Source organism: Hippopotamus amphibius, chromosome 7 (assembly GCF_030028045.1).
Source record: "Hippopotamus amphibius kiboko isolate mHipAmp2 chromosome 7, mHipAmp2.hap2, whole genome shotgun sequence".
NCBI classification, from domain to species: Eukaryota; Metazoa; Chordata; class Mammalia; order Artiodactyla; family Hippopotamidae; genus Hippopotamus; species Hippopotamus amphibius.
In genome coordinates, this window is record NC_080192.1 from 100,439,851 (window position 1) to 100,458,563 (window position 18,713).

General features: G+C 32.7%; 1 protein-coding gene across 3 annotated transcripts in view; it reads left to right on the forward strand.

The window, feature by feature from the left end:
* Nucleotides 1-18,713, forward strand: part of FANCL (FA complementation group L) — a 94,476-nt gene that overhangs the window by 18,528 nt on the left and 57,235 nt on the right. For all 3 annotated transcript variants that reach the window (XM_057740642.1, XM_057740640.1, XM_057740641.1), the window contains exons 5-6: nt 2,609-2,709; nt 14,084-14,180. In XM_057740642.1, the coding sequence (XP_057596625.1) occupies nt 2,609-2,709; nt 14,084-14,180 (198 nt within the window). The remainder of the gene's footprint in view (nt 1-2,608; nt 2,710-14,083; nt 14,181-18,713) is intronic.

An 18,713-nucleotide genomic window follows, 5' to 3' on the forward strand; every position in this document is an offset into this window, starting at 1 on the left:
GGTGAAGATGTGAAGCATATTTTGGTTTACATCTCCTTGACATTGGACAAAAGTTTGAAAAGTTTCTTTTGTCTTTTTATCATGATTTTGATAATCTATACAAATAGGACTAAGGGAACCAGAGTAAAAACTGTATATACTGTGGCCTATTAAGCTTTACTACTGAAGCTAACTTTAAGATCTATTTACCATTTAATTTTGAAGAAATACTCATTAGTGGGGACTTTCCTTGTGGTGCAGTGGTTAAGAATCCACCTGCCATTGCAGGGGACACGGATTCGATCCCTGGCCCGAGATCTTCCACATGCTGTGGAGCAACTAAGCCCATGTGCCACAACTACTGAGCCTGTGCTCTAGAGCCCGCGTGTCACAAGTACTGAAGCCACACACCTAGAGCCCCTGCTCCTCAACAAGAGAAGCCACTGCAATGAGAAGCCCATGCACTGTAATGAAGAGTAGCCCCTGCTCACCGCAACTAGAGAAAGCCCATGCATAGCAATGAAGACCCAATGCAGCCAAAAAATAAATTTATTAAAAAAAAATTCCCAGCTTAAAATAATTGGAGATTGATCTTCATTTCACAATAGTCTGTTTAGTACGTTTATTTGCATTTCTGAGTAAAATGAGATCCTATACTTTAGCTTTCTAAAGAAATTATGGGCAGAGTTGGTGATATTAGCAGTGTACCTAAAAATGTAAGAATTATTAGTTTATTTATTGGGTTGTATTGTTAGTAATAGGATTCATTTGATATAATCACTGGTGAAAGTATTGAGAATGTTGCCAAATGAAATTGGTAGCTGTTGAACTTATTTCAGGAAATCTTGTTAAACCTCTCATGGAGTTTCCTTGTAATACCTAGGTATATGGTAGGAGTTTGGTATATATTTGATAAATGAACAATTATGTTTTAAAATAACTCAACAAGGTACATTATTTTATTTTTTTATGGCTGAGTCACTAAGTGCCTAAGGCCTCAAAACTTGGAAATGTGTAAAGTTAGGATTTAAAACCTCTGTTTGTAAAGCCTGTGTTCTTTTTACTGTGTATCTTTGCTTCCTTGTCCACAAAGAACACTTTGCTTCTCTGCTTTTACCCTTTTCTCTGTTATGGTTCTAGAATAGGAATAACTTGTCTGACCCAAGGTAGAAGGCAGAGTTTACAAATGTCATAAACCTAGGGTTAAAGTCCATTTTTATTATTCAAGTTTATTTTTACCTTCAGTATATATGAATAGCAGTAACTAATATTTTTGAATTTAAAAATATGTCCAAAGAAATACTCTGTAGTTATTACATAAGTACAGGAACTATAGTGACATTATCAGTAGTAGTATTAGTAACAGAGGATAATCTTAATAGTACAAATTTATTTTTGTGGACCATCAGGCTATTTATATACAACGTTAAGTATTTAGTTTATAAAAAGGAGTATACTTTTTGTCTCCTAGGAGCTTCCCTTTTAATTCACATTGACATTCTGGGCTTTAGGAACCTGCTTTCACAGTTTGGTTTGTTTGTTTGTTTTTATCCTAAGGCAGACTTAGAACTGTATTAAAGTAGTTTCAGTAAATAGTCCGGATTTTGAAATGCTCTTTTGTAAAAATCTACTCTTTCTGGTGTTACCTCAATTTAATAGTCTCCTATCCTTGTTTAAAAAAAAAAAAGGATAAGGACTAATAAATTAAACATATACTTAAATGAATAAAATTTTATACTTTTTATTAGGGTTATCAGAAATATTTATAATTTTTATACTTGTTCCCATCTGGTTTTGTTATTATATCTGGTTTTTTAAAAATTTATTTCTTTACTTTTTATAATACCTTTTGATAATCCAGACCATATGAATATCTGTATAGTTCATAGATACATTTATTTTTACTTTCCAAATAAGATATTTGTCTAGGTTAGCACCTTTGAAGTAATTGGTAATTTTCAGCCTCAGCAACCCTAATGATGTTTGTATTGCTTGTAAAAATGTAAATTTTAGTTTTGTTTGGGGGAACATAAACCATCTTAAAGATATCATAGGTAGGCTTAGCAGGGAAAGGAGCTGTGATCTAGCCAGATAGATGGCAAAACACTTAGCTGGTCTGGGAGTAATAGAACGTGTAAGTCAGTGAGAGAAATTAACAGGTAAGTATTTATTGTGATAATGAAGGGATTTTGTTTGTAAGAATGTGATTCACAATGGTGTACAAATATATCAGTCTAGGCAGTGTACATAGAGTTCAGGCTTTGCTTTAAAGGTACATGTTTCTTTATATCAACAGGAATAAAAAAATAGTGAAGCCTGAGAATGAGGGTTTGTGTGTGTGTGTGTGTGAATTTTTTTGTCTGATAGGCATGATGGTCTAGGAGAATATTAAAGTCTTTAGTTTGTGTGGTATAATAATTGACATTTTTACATGAGCTTCAGTACAGTCCTTTACGCTTTTCATGTCTTTTTTTTATGAGAAGGGGACTCATTCAGCTGGATTTTCTATAAAAATAATGAACACTTTAGTTAGGTGCAAAGAAGATTACAAAATTGTGTTTTTTTAGCAGGTACTAATAATTCATTGTGTAGCATTCCACAGCTGATTCATGTTTTTTCTTTTAAACAGGAAGTTGCTTTAAAGAATAAAAAAGAGCTATATGTGCTACCTCCTCCTCCCCAGTTCTACTCAAGCCTTATAGAAGAGATAGGAACTCTTGGTTGGGATAAGTATGTCTATTTTAAAATGTTTTAGAAATGCCTCTCTCACACATTTCAATTTAATATATTTGCAGTTTTAGCAATTTATTTCATACCTGTTTTTAGTCAAAAGTGTCTCATAGTTAGAGTAGCTGTTCCTTATTGTGGCTATGAATCAAAGGTATATCATCATAAAAAAAATTGACCTACAGGGTAAAATTCTAAATATAATTTGGAAAAAATAGTATTTTTATGTACATGGTAAATGAAGATGTTACCATATTTTCACTGAATGTATAATGTTATTTTCTTTTTCTTTTTTCTTTTAGTTTTAGTGAGATATAATTGACAAGTAAAATTTTAACATATTCAAAGTGTACAGTGTGATTTGGTATACCTATACATTGTGAAAGGAGCGCCACAGTTGTGTTAACATATTCATCACCTCACATATTTGCCTTTTTTTGCTGACAGTTTTTTTGTGTTGGTTTTCTTGTTGCTATTATATGGAGGGGAGAATTTTAGGAACTTCTGACTGCTGTTTTCACTGACATCACCCAATATATTTAGTTTTATATCTACTATCTTGCTATATGTTCTCTCTTTGTCTCACATATTTTGTGTTTTTTCTCTTCATCTGCCTTTATTTGAATTACAATTTTTATTATTTTTCTTTCTATTAACTTGTTAGGTATACTTTTATTACTTTAGAGGTTACCTTAGAGATTACAACATATACACAGCAAAATAAACATTGTTATCTTTACCAGTTTTCTTATACTATGAGGATCTAAAACTCTTTGATGCATTTTCTCCCCCTTGTTACTGTTATAATGCATTTTAATTCTATATTTAAATTTGACAAGCGTTATTATTTTTAAAGTCAGTGTCTTTATACATATACACACAATTATTTCTCCCCATGTTCTTCCTTTCTTACTGCATTTCTATCCTGTCTAGAATAATTTTCCTCCTGACTGAAGAATTCCCTTTAGTATTTTTTATTGAGATAGTAATTGACATATAACATTATATTAGTTTCAGATATGCAACATAATGATTCAGTATGTGTATGTATTATGAAATGATCGTCACAGAAGTCTAGTCAACATCCATAAGTACATAGTTAACATATTTTTTTCTTGTGATGACAACTTTGAAGGTTTACTCTCTTAGCAACTTTTGAATATACAATACAGTTAAGCCTTGAACATCACGACCTCTGTTGACCTCTTTTAGAGTGGTTTTAGGGTCATAGCAGAATTAAGAGGAGGGTGCAGAGATTTCCCACATACTTTCTGCCCCCAAATACACGCATAGACTCCACCATTATCAGCATCCCCAATCAGAGTGGTACATTTGTTACCGTGGATGAAGCTACATTGACACATTGTTATCACCCCAAAACCATAGTTTACATTAGGATTTATTCTTAATGATGTACGTGTTATGGTTTTGGACAGATGTATAAAGACATGTATCTGCTATTATAACGTTGTGCAAAGTAGTTTCACTGCCCTAAAAATGCTTTATGCTCTACCTGTTCATCCCTCCCTCTCCTCTGACCCCTGGCAACCACTACTCTTTTTACTGTCTCTATAGTTCTGCCTTTTCCAGAATATCATATGCTTGGAATCATACATTATGAAGCCTTTTCAGATTGGCATATTTTACTTAGTAGTATGTATTTAAATTTCCTCTCAGTCTTTTCATGGCTCATTAGCTCATTTGTTTTTAGCACTGAATAATATTTCATCGTCTGAGTGAACCACAGTTTATCCATTCACCTACTGAAGGACATTTTATCTTGGTTCCTTCCAAGTTTTGGCAGTTAGGAATAAAGCTGCTGTAAACATCTATGTGCAGTTTTTTCACGTGGATGTTATCTTTCAACTCCGTTGGGTAAATACTAAGGCCTAGACGTTCTTTTAGCAGAACAGGCTAAGGGTTTTTCTTTATGTACACAATTGAATCAATACAAAATTGAGTACTGTATAACAAAAAATATGTAAAACTTTAAATCTCCGTGTCTCTGCTCAATAACATGATTGCTTTTTGTTTGGAGAAAAGGTGGCTAAAGGGGAGAAATGAGGAAACTGGCTTAATTTGTAGGCATACTAGTTAATGCATCTTTTTTCACCATCTTGGCTGTTCTTCAGTATTTGCCCTTGGCCATTCAGGCTGCAGTGCTGTGTCTAATAATCTTTTGTTGCGTGTTGGAAATTGTGTATTAAAAAGTTTAGAGGCTCCAGATGATGTTTTCTTCTACAAAGGATTTTTTTCTTTGCTAGGAAAATAAAGTTGGGGGCAGGTTGCCATAGAGACTGAAATGGTTCAGGGTAGGTTGTAGCTTTCGCAGGGCTCTTATTGCTCCCCTCCCTCTTTTAGGCTATAACCCTCCAGAGCTTTCAAGCAAGAGCCAAGTGTGTTCATTTGAATTTCTCCCTTGGTCAATCCTAAACTCTGGTCTTTGTCTTCATAAGGCTAGTTTACCTCTCCGTTAGAGTCTGGGCTCCATTTTGGGCAGTGCTTCATATACCTCTTGTTTACTTTGCTTTTACCAGTAGTCCTCCAAGGGAGGACTCAGTCCTCTCCACTGAGAGCTTAGGGATGTTCACTGGGACTTTTTCCCACTAGTGGGTTCTAAATTCTAATTAATTTCTCCTCAGCATTATGAGATTCCTGAATATTAGCCTTTGTTTTTCACTGGCTTTCTGCTTGGCTTTTTATCCTCTTATCCCTTGCAATTTATTAAAAATTTTGATGAAAAGTTGCCAGAATATAAGGCCCTTGTCTCTGACCTTACCTTTTCACCAGATTTTGGCCCTTTAAGTCTGTTATTTTTATTTCTCTATCCTCATGGGATTGCCAGAAATGCTGCTGGGGTGTTTTGTTGTGGTGGTGGTGGTTTTTTTGGTTTGGTTTTGTTTAGTTCAGGTTTGTTTGTTTGTTTGTTTGTTTTTGGCCACTTACCAGTAGCTCTTTGCCTGCACCATTTGCCCGGATCCTCCTTTTCTTGCCCTGTGCCTCAAATTGCTAAATATTCTGAGGGTAAAATGGTGAAGTGTTGGCTTACTTCTCCTCTGTCCCTGCTTCTTCAGGACCTCGGTCCTTCAAGTCCTGGTTGCCTTAGCGATTTTTTGACACCTTCAAACTTTTTTTTTCTTTTCCCTTTCGTCAGGCTACTTTAGTTGTCCTCAGCAAAAGTTTTGGACTGTAGTAAGGTACTCCATTTTAGCCGGAAATAGATGTTACATATAATTTTAAATGTACTGTTATGGTGATGTTGAGGATTGGTTAATGCGTATTCATGAAATTATGCTTTATTTGATAGGGTTATCATTCCTGAATAGAATTTGGGATGGATAAAATCATTTTTACAAAATTTAGCAAAACAATGGAGGGGAGAAACAGAAAAGACAAGTAATGAATTGAGATGCACTTTTAACAATTTTACTGAATTATGAAGATTTTTCTTGAGGCATTGATGTCAGGGACCTGATCGTTCTTTGGATTTAAAGTGATAGAAAAGAGAAAAATTATTTTGACTTGTTTTTTGGTGTTTAAATGTTAAGATCTTAGTGTTTAGAGAATAGTAAGGCTTTGGAAAGGGAAGAAGAAATGTTCTTCTAGTTTTATTTCTGTTATTTTGATATAGTCAGTTTGAGGCAGTTTTCTAAGCAGATGTGACATTACTGGGAGAACTCCAGTAATGAAAATTAGTTGAAGCATTGAGTATGCAAATATCAGATTTTGAATCATTCATTTTTTTTTGACTTATTATTTATTGAATGCCTAAAATGTAAGGCAGTGGAGATACACAAGCAAGACTTAGGACCCCTCATGGAACTTACATGTAGTGGAAGGGTCAGAATTTAAGTAGATGGATCCCAGTAGTACTTAATTCTAACTTGAATTAGGTACTGTGGTATGTACTTACAGAATTTTTGAAAGCTGTTAGCAACAAAGTTATAAGAGAAATAGTGCAAGTATATAAAATATTTTATGGAATAAATGTTACAGATAAATAGAAAGTACTGACTTTTGCTTTGCTTTATACACATTGTTCTGATATGGGAGAAAAAGGAACAGATCTCTAACTTAGATAATAGATGAAAGTCAAAGGTAAGGATATGAATGTCTCTACCATAGCATTCATCACAATATAAATGTTTGTCTCCCCCTTAGATTAAGATTATTATGTATAGGAACTTCCATTTATAATTTCCTGCTAGCTACTTTATAGAGTTCTTACTTAATGCTCAGAACAAGTTTCAAGATATATTTTTATCCCCTGCTTTGTATATAAGTTGAGTGTATTTTGCCAAGGCTGGCTGCGTAGCAGTGCTCAGACATTGGCATGAATGATGCTCCCTGGAGTTGTGGTATGGGGATGGCTCTGGTATGGAGCCTTTAGGAAGGTTTCCTCAAGTACTTGGACACAGTTTTTATTAGTTTCAGTCTCAAAGTGTGACTGTCTCACCACAGATAAAATTGGCCATGTGCAAAAATTATAGTTTTGAAATCTGTTGCTTAGATTTATGAAAGCTCATAGTTTAATTACAGTGACTAGGATGCATGATTGAATTCGAATATACCTGCTGTAACCTAATCATTGTTTTCATGGTCTTTACAAATAATGTGTTAGCAGAAGAGAAGTTGTCTGCGTGGAACGTGAGAAGCCAAATAGAAAGATTTTGTCAGTGTTAATCTAGCACTGTCTGGCAAAGTAAGAATATCTCCTTTCAGTTTTATTTTTGTGTCTTAATTCTTAAATCAGGCCTGATATACTTGGCACACTGATAATACTGGGTTTGAGGACCCTCAGAGCTAAAAATGAGACCTGAACTGTGCTGTCCCCATAGTAGAGTTGTTACCTTTTGAGGCTCTGCTTGAGTAGCTGTCTAGCTTCTTAATTTAAAATATCTTTTAAAATTTCACACATAATGATTTGCATGACAAATTGATTTAAATGAATTTTCAGAACCTTCATGATTCCTAGACCATGTCAATATATCTATATTTTACTTACACTTTAAATAGTAATCCTGTAGATTTGTTAGTGGAATAGTAAAATCCGATAATAAAATGATTTTTTAAGGTAAGGAAGACCTTGCTGTGTTTTTAAATTACATACTTGACATATCTAATCAATTCTATAGGATCAGGCTTTATAAAAAGTTAAGTTAGAAAAAATGGAAATGTTTAAAATATGATCGAAATCTTTCCTTATCCTCCACATTCATATACTTTTTTTTAATAGGAATGACATTGAGAATTAGTAGCTGACCTTAAGTTTGATTGCTATTATTGTAATTTCTGTACTTGTTTCAACTTCTGTAAAAAAACACTAAAAACAGCAATTGGTCCTAAAGGTAAGATGAAGTTGTGGATGATTCTGTGTGTTATCCTGGCTAAAAAGGAGAGTGATGCAGAAAAGTGTCCTGATGGGTTTCTCTTAACTTCTGTTTGTGTTGTGTTATAGAATGGCTCATTAAAACAGTAAGAATTAAACAGAATCCTTTGGGTTTAACACGATTTTCTGTTTGGTATTAAGAATGTCCTGAAGTTGAAAGCTTTGTTTGCTTTATAGAATAGCTGATTTATGTCCCATTTTACCTAGGATAGTCCTCACTTATGCCTTTTATCTTGGCCTCTTTTAGTCTCAAATTGTCCCAGTTTCAAAGAAATGCATAGCCACTTTATTTATAGGCTATCTTATGTTTATGTTAGTAATCACATGGTCCTAGATAATTCAGAGTTTAAATGGTTCAAACGGGGTAGTGATCTGATGGTTTTGTCCTTTTTGGATAGTCTATTATTTATCAAAGTGAGTAGAATGAAACTATTTGGCCTTTCAGGTAGTTTAGCTGAGTTTTACTAATTTGTTGTGCTGCTAAAAGATTGTCAACATGTATTAAATTAGATTTTTAATTAAGTCCAATATTTTTGAAGTGGACTTAATTCATTGATGGTGATATTCTCTGTAATTCTCAGTGCATTTCAAAGAATTATGTAACATATTGGGAGAAATGGAGATACTTGTTAATACTAAGTTAACTCCAGTAATTAGACAAGGGCTTTAATTCTGGCTTATCAGCTCTGTGACCTTGGGCAAGTTACATAACCTCTCAGAGCCACATATTCTTCATTTTTCAAATGAAACCAGTGATGCTTAGTGATAAGGGTTGAAAAGAAACATAAGTTATGTGACTAAAATAATTCCTTATGTAAAGTAAGTGTAAAGTTGTTGAGGCACCAGTTCACCAGAAAAGTCTGACTATATGAGTTTCACAGCATATAATTAGTGTTATAATTTAATTATAATCGTAATGATAATTTTGTTGTATAACACATAAAAACATAGATGTTAAAAGTATGAATTTCATTTTAAGTTACCTTTATAGAGTGCTTTTACCTCATACATATATCCAAATCACTGCGAATTATTTAATAGTGAAAGAATTGTCCTTCTAAGTTAGTAATATGTTTAGAGTATCTGGTGTGAACAGAATTTGCATTTAGTTGTTTAAAAGTACATGTAAATCAGTAAATATGAACCAGTCTGACAGCAGCTTGTTTATGTTCATATAATACATAGAGCATTGACACATCCATAGTTAAATAAAACTTTCATATTCCTTATTAAAAAAAGCTTCTTTGACTGGGAGGCAAAACTTACATGAAAAGAAGCAGTATGAGAGTTTTGAGAAAGGTGAAGTCCTTTTGCGCTATGGATAATTTAGGAAGGTTCTTAGAGGAGGTGGATATTGGGAAAGTTTGAAAGAAATTAGAAAGCCATAAGAGGGTGGGAGTGGGGGAGGCAGTGTTGTAGTGATGGAAATGTGCAATTCATTTTTGGACTTCGGAGTGGATCAGTTGCTCACATAAGAGGATTAATATCAGGGCCAGACTGACAGGTCTTGACTGTGAGGCTAAGGATTCTTTATATGCAGGGGATGGGCACTCACTGAATATTTTTGAGTAAGTGGTTGATATGATTAAAAAGGTATTTAGGAAGATTAATCTAGTTAACAGAAGGCAGGGTAGGTTGGTGTACAGAAAAGACAGGAAGTAAAAATGTTAATTAGGGAGGTTGTTTTTTGAAGTAGTTAATGCTAACAGTTGAGAGTAGAAATGGAAACGTTGATGTTTTATTAAATCATGAAGGTCTTCAGTCTGCCTTTTGATGTTATTACTACATAAATGCATCTAGATATTTAAAGAAAAATACTATGTAACTTATGCTTTTGGTCAAAGTAAGTACAGTATTTCAAGAGATGCAAAGCACATTCATTCTGTTTTTCTGTACTGATAACATTCACCTGTTATCAAGAACAACAAAAACCTTTCTGAAACATAAGTATTAATATCCCTTTCAAATACAGTATTTAAAAAACTGAACTCTTTAAGTTTAATGCGATTTTAATTATTGCAAGCAGTAACTTATAAAGAAAAGCAGCAAATGATAAATGCAAAGTAAAGTGCAAAAAGTATAATGTTTTATTTCTTTAGATTTTATATCTGTTTTTATAATTTCTTAGTCAATTTTAGAATATATCTAGCTAAGCAGTAAAATACCTAACTAAACTCCTTCTAAATATAAATTTTAAATGTGATTTTATAACTTTTCAAAAATTTGAGCTTTCCAATAATGAAAGTTGCCCAAATGTATTATTTACATGAGTAGAAATTGTTTCATTTTGTTTAATTTGAGATATCCAACTTACCAATAAAACAGAACATTTGAAAATAGCCCTTTTTTAAGGAAAACTGATTTTAATATTACTTGTAAGAGCTTATTACTGTTTTTTTCCCCTTTAGTATCTCTTCTGTAGAACAAACATTGATATTCTTTTCTATTGTGAATAGATAGAAATATTTATTATCTAGTTAAGGTGCAGGCTGAGCTGCTGTTAACAAAGAGAACTCCAAATCCTCAATGTTTCAGACAAAATAGAATTTTATTCATCTCTCGTTTAACAGTTCACAGGTAGGCAGGTGGTCAGGAGTGAGTTGGTGGCTTTGTGTCACAGGGTAATCCAAGAGCCCAGGTTTCTTTTGCTTTTCAACCATCCACTGTGGCTGTGTTGTTCAGTATAGTAGCTACTAGCCACATGTGACTATTGATATTTATATTTAAATTAACTTAAATTACAAACTTAATATTCACACTAGCTACATTTTAAGTCCTCAATAGCTACACATGGTTAGTGGCTACTGTTCTGGACAGAGCAGATATAGAATACCTCCATCATCGCAGAAAGTTCTATTGGTCAAGCCACTCTAAGAGGTTGTTCTTGTCTGCATGGTCTTTGCTGGGTCATGTCGACCTAAGTTCTACTCTACTGGGAGGGGGAGGGGGAGTGGCAGCCACAATTTTGTTATAAATGATCTAATAGGTGCACATATCACTTCTGCTTGTAGTACATTGGCCAAAATTTAGTGATATGCTGATACCTAGGGACAGCGGCAAGGGTTGCTAGCTGGATGGAGTGTACCCAGCTAAAACTCAGTTTAGCTGGGAGTGCTGTGGTGGCAGGGATCCTTCTACCAAGAAGAAGAAGCTGAAAATAAATACTAGAGGACATTTGCCAATCTAGGTCACATGTGCCAAACGTGATAATAATCACAGTTTTCTCCTTCTTTCCCCAAATAGACAGGAATCAACATGGGTAAAATGTTTAATTTTAAATGACCATGCTGAGATTAACCTGAAGTTATAATTTTTTAAAAGTTTGAATTATGTCTTAAAAGCTTAACAAAATAAACCTTATGATCCTTTTGACTTCAAGGCAATATTTTGAGTATGAACCTGTTTTTCTCTAATGTATTATTTCTACATCTTAAACTTTGTGGAAAGATCATAATCTTCTGTGTGATTGCAAACAAAAGACTAGAACTTTAGTTTATTCCTGTCTTATTTTACAGTTGTTCCATAGTGATCTTGAACATGTTGATGGCAAGCAGCAATGAGAAGTATGAAAAGTACTAGTTGGTAATTTAGTTGTTCCTTCTCTCTTCCTATTCCTTCTTGTTCTCTGTCTGTGTATATATTCATCGTGTTTCTAAACTACTTAGGGCTTATAATGAAAAGCAGCAGGCTTTTTCCACACCATTTCCCATCCCTGGTCTTATTCTTTGAGACAAACACTCTGAAATAGTCATGTTTACAAGGAACTTCCATATTTGCAAAAAATATACCTGTATTCAGCATTGCTTGATTTATAAGAATTACATACGGATTAACTACTGTAATAAAAATGGATTTAGTTCATATACTACCTTCTCTCTCCCTTCATCACTATTCTCTTATTCTATTAGCTTTAATATTTCTTAAACTTCTTTCATGTCTGTTCAATTAAAGATGGTATCTCTTACTCTCAAATTAGCAATTACAAAATTTAATGTTTCTAATCTTCCTCCTCATATCTTTCTCCTTTCTACTTCACAGTTTTGTTGTCTTTTTAAAATTGCAATGATCAAATATATTTACATTAGTTTCTGTAACTATAATTAAGTCTGCTAGCTTTGTCTATTGCTGAATTCTAAAAATTATAATTAGTAAGCAGTTTAATTTTTTTATGACTACATAAATATTTTTCACTGAAAAGCTAATGGTAGAGCAATTACAGTTTTTAACATAGCTTTATTGGTTATAGTTTAGTTTAAAATTTCCTCTCCCCATTTTGGTTTCTTGTATTTTTAAAAAATTTCCTTAATTTCTTCCCGCATATGAGTAATACCTTCTATTCTGTAGACTTTCTTTTTTTGCCAGCTTTCTCCCTCCTGGAGCCTTCTCTCTCTCTCTTCTAATCTGTTTCATCAGTCAGTGCTCTTCTAACCACTTTACATTTTTATAAAGTTTGTTGAAAATTTGCTCTGGTTGGTGCTATTCCTTCTTGTGCTTTTTATAACTGTGGGTTTATGCATATCTTTTTAAAATTCCTTTTTTGTGTGTCAGTGGAGAGAGGATATAAATGCACATGCTCATCTCAACATCTTGAATCTGAAGTGTTGATGACTTCAGAGTCGGATGTCCATATATCTAAATCTTACAGTAATATTGATAAAACGTGATAAAGTCTCATGTTCTAGATTTTTGGTGGGGGGATTTGAGACGTGTACAAATAGAGCTGAAAGAAAATAATGATAACTATAGAGTCATTGATATTTTTATGTAAATAAACATTTTTAGAATAATTTTTAGTTTCATTTGTTTTCTAAGACTGTATTTTTTTATAGATTATGATAAAATTTTTTTCTGTTGATAAAGATTGTTCTGCTTTAGTTTTTATTATTGAAGATATGTATCTTCAGATTTAGATCTGCTTTTCATTACAGATAGTGTTCCACAACTTTATTGCCCAGCATTTCTTGAAATTGACCCATTTTACCATTATATCTGGCCAGTGACTAAACAGCGTGTAGTGTAAAAAAAAAATGTGTCCTAGGTTAGGAGGCTAATGTTAGTTTTGAACTCTAATAGGTTTTACCATCAGTCTGGGTGATAAGTTGTACAATACTCTTAGGCTACTTTTTATCTTTACAAGAGAATGGTATTGTAAAAATGTCAAAAAATATCCACATGGCCAGTTCACTAGTAAATATACTGCTAAATTTGAACCTTTTTGGCAGTAGCTTATGCTACTCAAGGGACCATATTTTTACAGAATGATATATTTCAAAGGATATTGGTTTCCATTGTAGAAAATTCATGCATTTAGAGCAACTTAAAGCCAAAACAATTGTGCTTGTGCTATATGTTTAAAATATTTGTCATCTTGAATACATGCCCAGGTTAAGTGTCAAGAGCTATATATTGCACAAAAAGAAAATTTATTGTTAGGAGACCAGGCTGTACCTGTGCTTATACAGCATTTTCCTTAGAGGATCAATTTGAGTACATGAACTAATATCAGCCAGGTTTTTGTACAGTAACATTATTGATAATAAAGGAGAAGTTCATAGAGGAGAAAAACAAATAAAGGAAGCATAAAAGTCTCATACTGTATGAAACTACAGAAATGGATCAAAGAGTTTGACAGGAAGTTTAATGTGTACATAAGTAGAGTCTGACAGGAACATGCTGTGTGTGCCAAAGGTTCCGGTGATGGAAAACCAAAACATAGTGCTCACTGACCACAGCATGAGCCTTGACACACATTGTAAATAATCCAGAGATCTATGACTGCATTAAGCACTGGGCTGGTGTATTAACGGCAGTAAATCTATAGCAGCATAATGGGATGGCATGCAGAAATTCCTCTGATTAATTTTTGTAATGGATTAATAGGAATATAGCAAATATTTTCATTTCAAATCCTACCATCCTCCAACCTCCCCCTCCCCCAAGCTCCACCCTCCTGATTGTGATCATCTTTCATTCCCTTCTACTCACCAGGCTTGTGTATGTGGATACTTGCTTTAGTACCATCAAGTTAAAAGCCGAAGATGCTTCTGGTAGAGAGCATCTAATCACTGTCAAGTTGAAGGCGAAGGTATGTGCTTCGTAAACTGTTACTGTGGCCAGGAAATACTTTGTGAAATGAGCTCTGTGAATATTTTCCATGTAAACGAGTGCTAGTTGCTTCTAAAAAATATATGTATGACATTTAAAAAAATTTATTTTGGGGGACTTCCCTGGCGGTCCAGTGGTTAAGACTCTGTGCTTCCAAAACAGGGGGCGTGGGTTTGATCCCTGGTCAGAGAACTAAGATTCCACATGCCACATGACATGGCCAAATTAAAAAGATTTTTTTTTAATTAAAAAAAAAATTTATTTTAGAACACCTCAGAAAATTTATTCACTGAGTTTCCCAAAGCCTAGATATAATTTCATGTCACTCTTTTAGTTCAGATTTGATCAAAATACAGACTTTATAGTAAAGAAATATTACAAATAAGGTTTGGCAGCCTCAAAGAACCATAATGTTATTTTTGTAACATCCTATGTAGAAAACAGTTGGAAGTTTCCACTATTCCAAGTAAAGTTCTACTGAAGAAAGTCTTTTGTGCATTAGCTTTGTTCGTATTTCTGACTTTCCCCCACCGCCCAAACACAGACACACACATATGCATACTTTTTTATTGTTGTCTTGGCTGAAATTTTTTTACTTCCATATTTAAAAATTTTGCAAAGGTTATACATCCCTATTTATAGAGCCCTTACAGGATAGTTGTCTATAACTACTCACTAATTTTATTGGCACAAAAGATAGCTGTTTCATCTTTATTTTTTAATTATAGATTGTGAATTTTGAGAAATTAATAGAATAAGCAAATTCAGGATATTAATCATTTACTTCGTAATCACTGGGGAAACATTAGAATTTGAGAAAACCAGGTCATCTAACTTTTTTTTTTTTAACTGTCCCTAGGAGTCATCAATCAACTCTGTTTCACAAGATTGTAGTGATGAAAAGATCAATTGTGTTTGTCCTTTTTAAAAATGTGTCTGGCATTTAAGCTTTTCACGAGAGAAAATTAATATATAAAGCGGTACTGGGTGACACAGAAAAGTGATATCTTATAGTGCCTCTGTATCAGACAAATTGAGAAATGACTCATTCTCTGTTTTTCTTACACACAGAATATTTATGTATAATTTCAAGATTTATATGTGATAAGTTTTGAGAAAAACTTAGTGGGATAGAAATCTTTGTAAAATAACTTAGATGAATACTTTTTATTAAATGAAAATGAAAAAGTTTTTATTTTCCTTTTTAATTTTTAAAGATGTGTTTTTTAAGATCAAGGAGAAATCTGCCTTTATCCTTCCAAAGGTCATATACTGCCTGTGGCAAAGGTTCTGTCATTTTTGTCAAAGTTTTATTTGTTTATATTTTGTACATTGATAAAAGTTGCTTTGCTGCTGTGAAGACCAAAATGAAAAATTTAAAATACATCCTATCCTGATTATTTTTTTTAATAGCCTCATTTTTGCAGTCATTTCTACTTACTAAGAGGTAATGATTCAAATCTACGTTGCTTATAACTACAACTATGAGATTTTATTATTGATTCTGATTAATGGCATTATTGGTAGTATTGAGAGGGAGGATATGTAGCCACTAGTATGGTCCATTCTGTATGCTTTTTCTTACAACTTTTCAATGTAGATAAGGTTATACTTTTAATATTTCTCTTGAGAATTTTTTCAAGTGTCAGTTTTTGCAGCATCGATAGCTGTGAAGCACTGTTATGGATGCCCTGGCAAGAGAGAAGAGAAAGTTTTGTTTGAGTTGGGAAGAAATTAGGAAGAAAAAAAATCTGCGTTTAAAAAAAGAAGACAGGCTGAAACTAAATGAATCTTATGTTGGTCTAATTTATTAGAGTCTTTAATTGTCCATTTAGTTCAGTTTTCATAGAAACTAAAGTTGTTTTTTAGATGTTTGGGATTGTCAGTTAAAAACAGTGAAAGCTAAAAAAAAGTACATATGCAAAAATCTTAATCCAAACTGAATTTTAAAGGGTCAAGCTTTTTCTTTTTTTCCTTTTTTGATAAACCTTATAACATGCTTATTTTTGTAAATACATAAACCTCTATTTCTTTCAGTTGATATTTTTTGATATGTAGTAAAGAAGTGCATTTGTTTTTATTCCTGAATACATACTCTCCCAATTCTGCCACTCTACCTCACTGTCTCCAAAAACCCACAAAGGAAACAATACCAATTTTGTCTAGACATCCCTTGTAAAAGTAATTATATAAATCAAAAAGATAATATGAGAAACAGTTGAACTTTGTAATTTTTATAGGTGTATTTTTATGCAATGTTTACAGTTCATTCAAAACCATGAGATAAAATTTTTGTGTTCTCTTTAAAAGAGAAGTAGCCCCGGGCTTCCTTAGCTTTGGCAAAGATCATAACTACTTGAAAAACAAATCATAGGTGCGTTTCAGAGGCTGGGCACTCTGTTTCTGATGGCTGTTTTTGTAATCTGCTGCAATTTGTATGTGTTTTTTTTGCTGAGGGATCCAATCACAAATTGGGTTGGGTTAAATTTTTCCTTAGAAAAGTATACTGTAGAGCCTAAAAAATATTGTTTGTGACAAAAATACATTATTGTCAATATATAAAAATACATATTATATATTATATAATAATTATATCCTCTTATAGTTATTGATTTGATTGAATTGTTTCAAGTGAGACTTGAAAAACTATTAATTAAAAATTATTAATTACTGTACCTGTTTTTCAATTTATTTCTTTATGTGGAGCTTTTATTGTTACTGTCAATTAGATTTCTAAAGTAAAGCTTTTTGCAGTTAGTCTCTAGTGGCTTTATGTATACCTATAACCTACTGTTCAAAAAGATTGAATTTTGATAGTCATTTTACAATATTGTATTTAGTTATCTATGTTGTAGTTAGTACTATAATACAAACAACTCCAAAAATGAATATCTAAGACGCTATTGCATAATTCATGTTGTTATCCAGAAGTGCATAAATTTGTGCTTTTTAGGTTCAGTGGAGTAATGTAACATTTATTATATAAACAGCATTGATCTTGAGTGTGAATGTAGTTGACACACTCTCTATATATTTAATGCATAATAGACAGTAACAGTAAAGTCACCTACCTATGGATCAGTCTAATTTATTACATACATATTTGTATGTTTGCATAGTTACGCCTAAAGTATATATTTGAATGTTATCTCAGATATGTGGGATCATATTATATTTATTATAACATGCTTTTTTAACTCCTTGTGGATCTCTTTATCAGTACATATGTTGCCATTTACTACCCTGAGCCCTATTTGAATGTAGGATCATATTCCCTTTTAACATAAGTGCTGTATGTACTTAATAACTTCCAAAGTTACAGATACTTTACTTGGGTTATCTACTCTGTATACAGTAAACACGTAAGTGTTTCATACACTTAACTGGATTGATGATTGTTTAAGTTAGAGGGTTGATATTGTTCATGGTCAGCTCAATAGCAGATAAATAGCAGTAACTCAAGGTGAAGTAAATATTCCATTTTTCACCCAAGGAGGTTTTAAGTGTGCATTATTATTTTTGCATAATAACATTTTAGTGGGAAAAGAGGTTTTACAATGCTTTTAGTTGAGTTCCATCATTTTTACATATAAAATAGAAGTTAAATGACTTGTCCAAGGTCACAAGTTAGCTAGCAGAGCTAGAAACCAGAGGAAGCCAAGGTCTCTGCCTGCATTTACTTTGAGATAATCATGACTTGTTTAAAAAAAAATGTGTTTAAATTGTTTATTCAGTGATTGCAGCGGTTATAATCTGAAGTACATCATCTAATAATTTGAATTGTCTGAAATAGGGCTTCTTCTGTAATCTCATCCAGACCTTTTTTTCCCTTCTGAATTAGAGCATTGTTATATTTTAATATGGTTTCCTATATATTTGCCTTTGTGTTATCAGTTCTGCATAGCCAGATACCATCACTCAGAGTGTACATTGATAGGTTTATTTTTTAGCCAGCGTGTCATTATAACTAAATGTTAATTCTTTTCAAAGCATTGATTTCAAATGGGCTGATGTTTGTAACAAATACTATAGTGATAATTTTTTGTACTCTTTTGCTATGCAACGAAGTAGTTAAAAATAAGAGGTTGAAAAAGTGAAAGTCTAAAACGTATTTTAAACATTTTCAAATGAGAGAGTTTTCCTAAAACTAGTTTTCTTTTTAGTAAAGTTAGCTTTTTAATGGAAAGAAATGAGCATTTTAAAAATTACATGTGACTTTCAAGAATCCAGAGTGAATTTTAGAGAAATCATGTAGTATAATTCTCTAATAACAAAATTGATTTTAAGAAAAACTGTCTTTTGTCTTTCTTAACTTAGAAACCTGGTTAGTCCTGTGACTATCACTTTTTGTGTAAAACTATTGAAGAATTAATTTTCTATTTATCAACCATGAAAAGATTTTTCTTAAAACTATTTTTTTCCCTTAATAAGCCAGAAGGCATTTCATTGTTTCTTTTTATCTATCTTTTTGCTAAAATTAAATGCTTTCTTGTGGAAAATATTTTTAATTGAT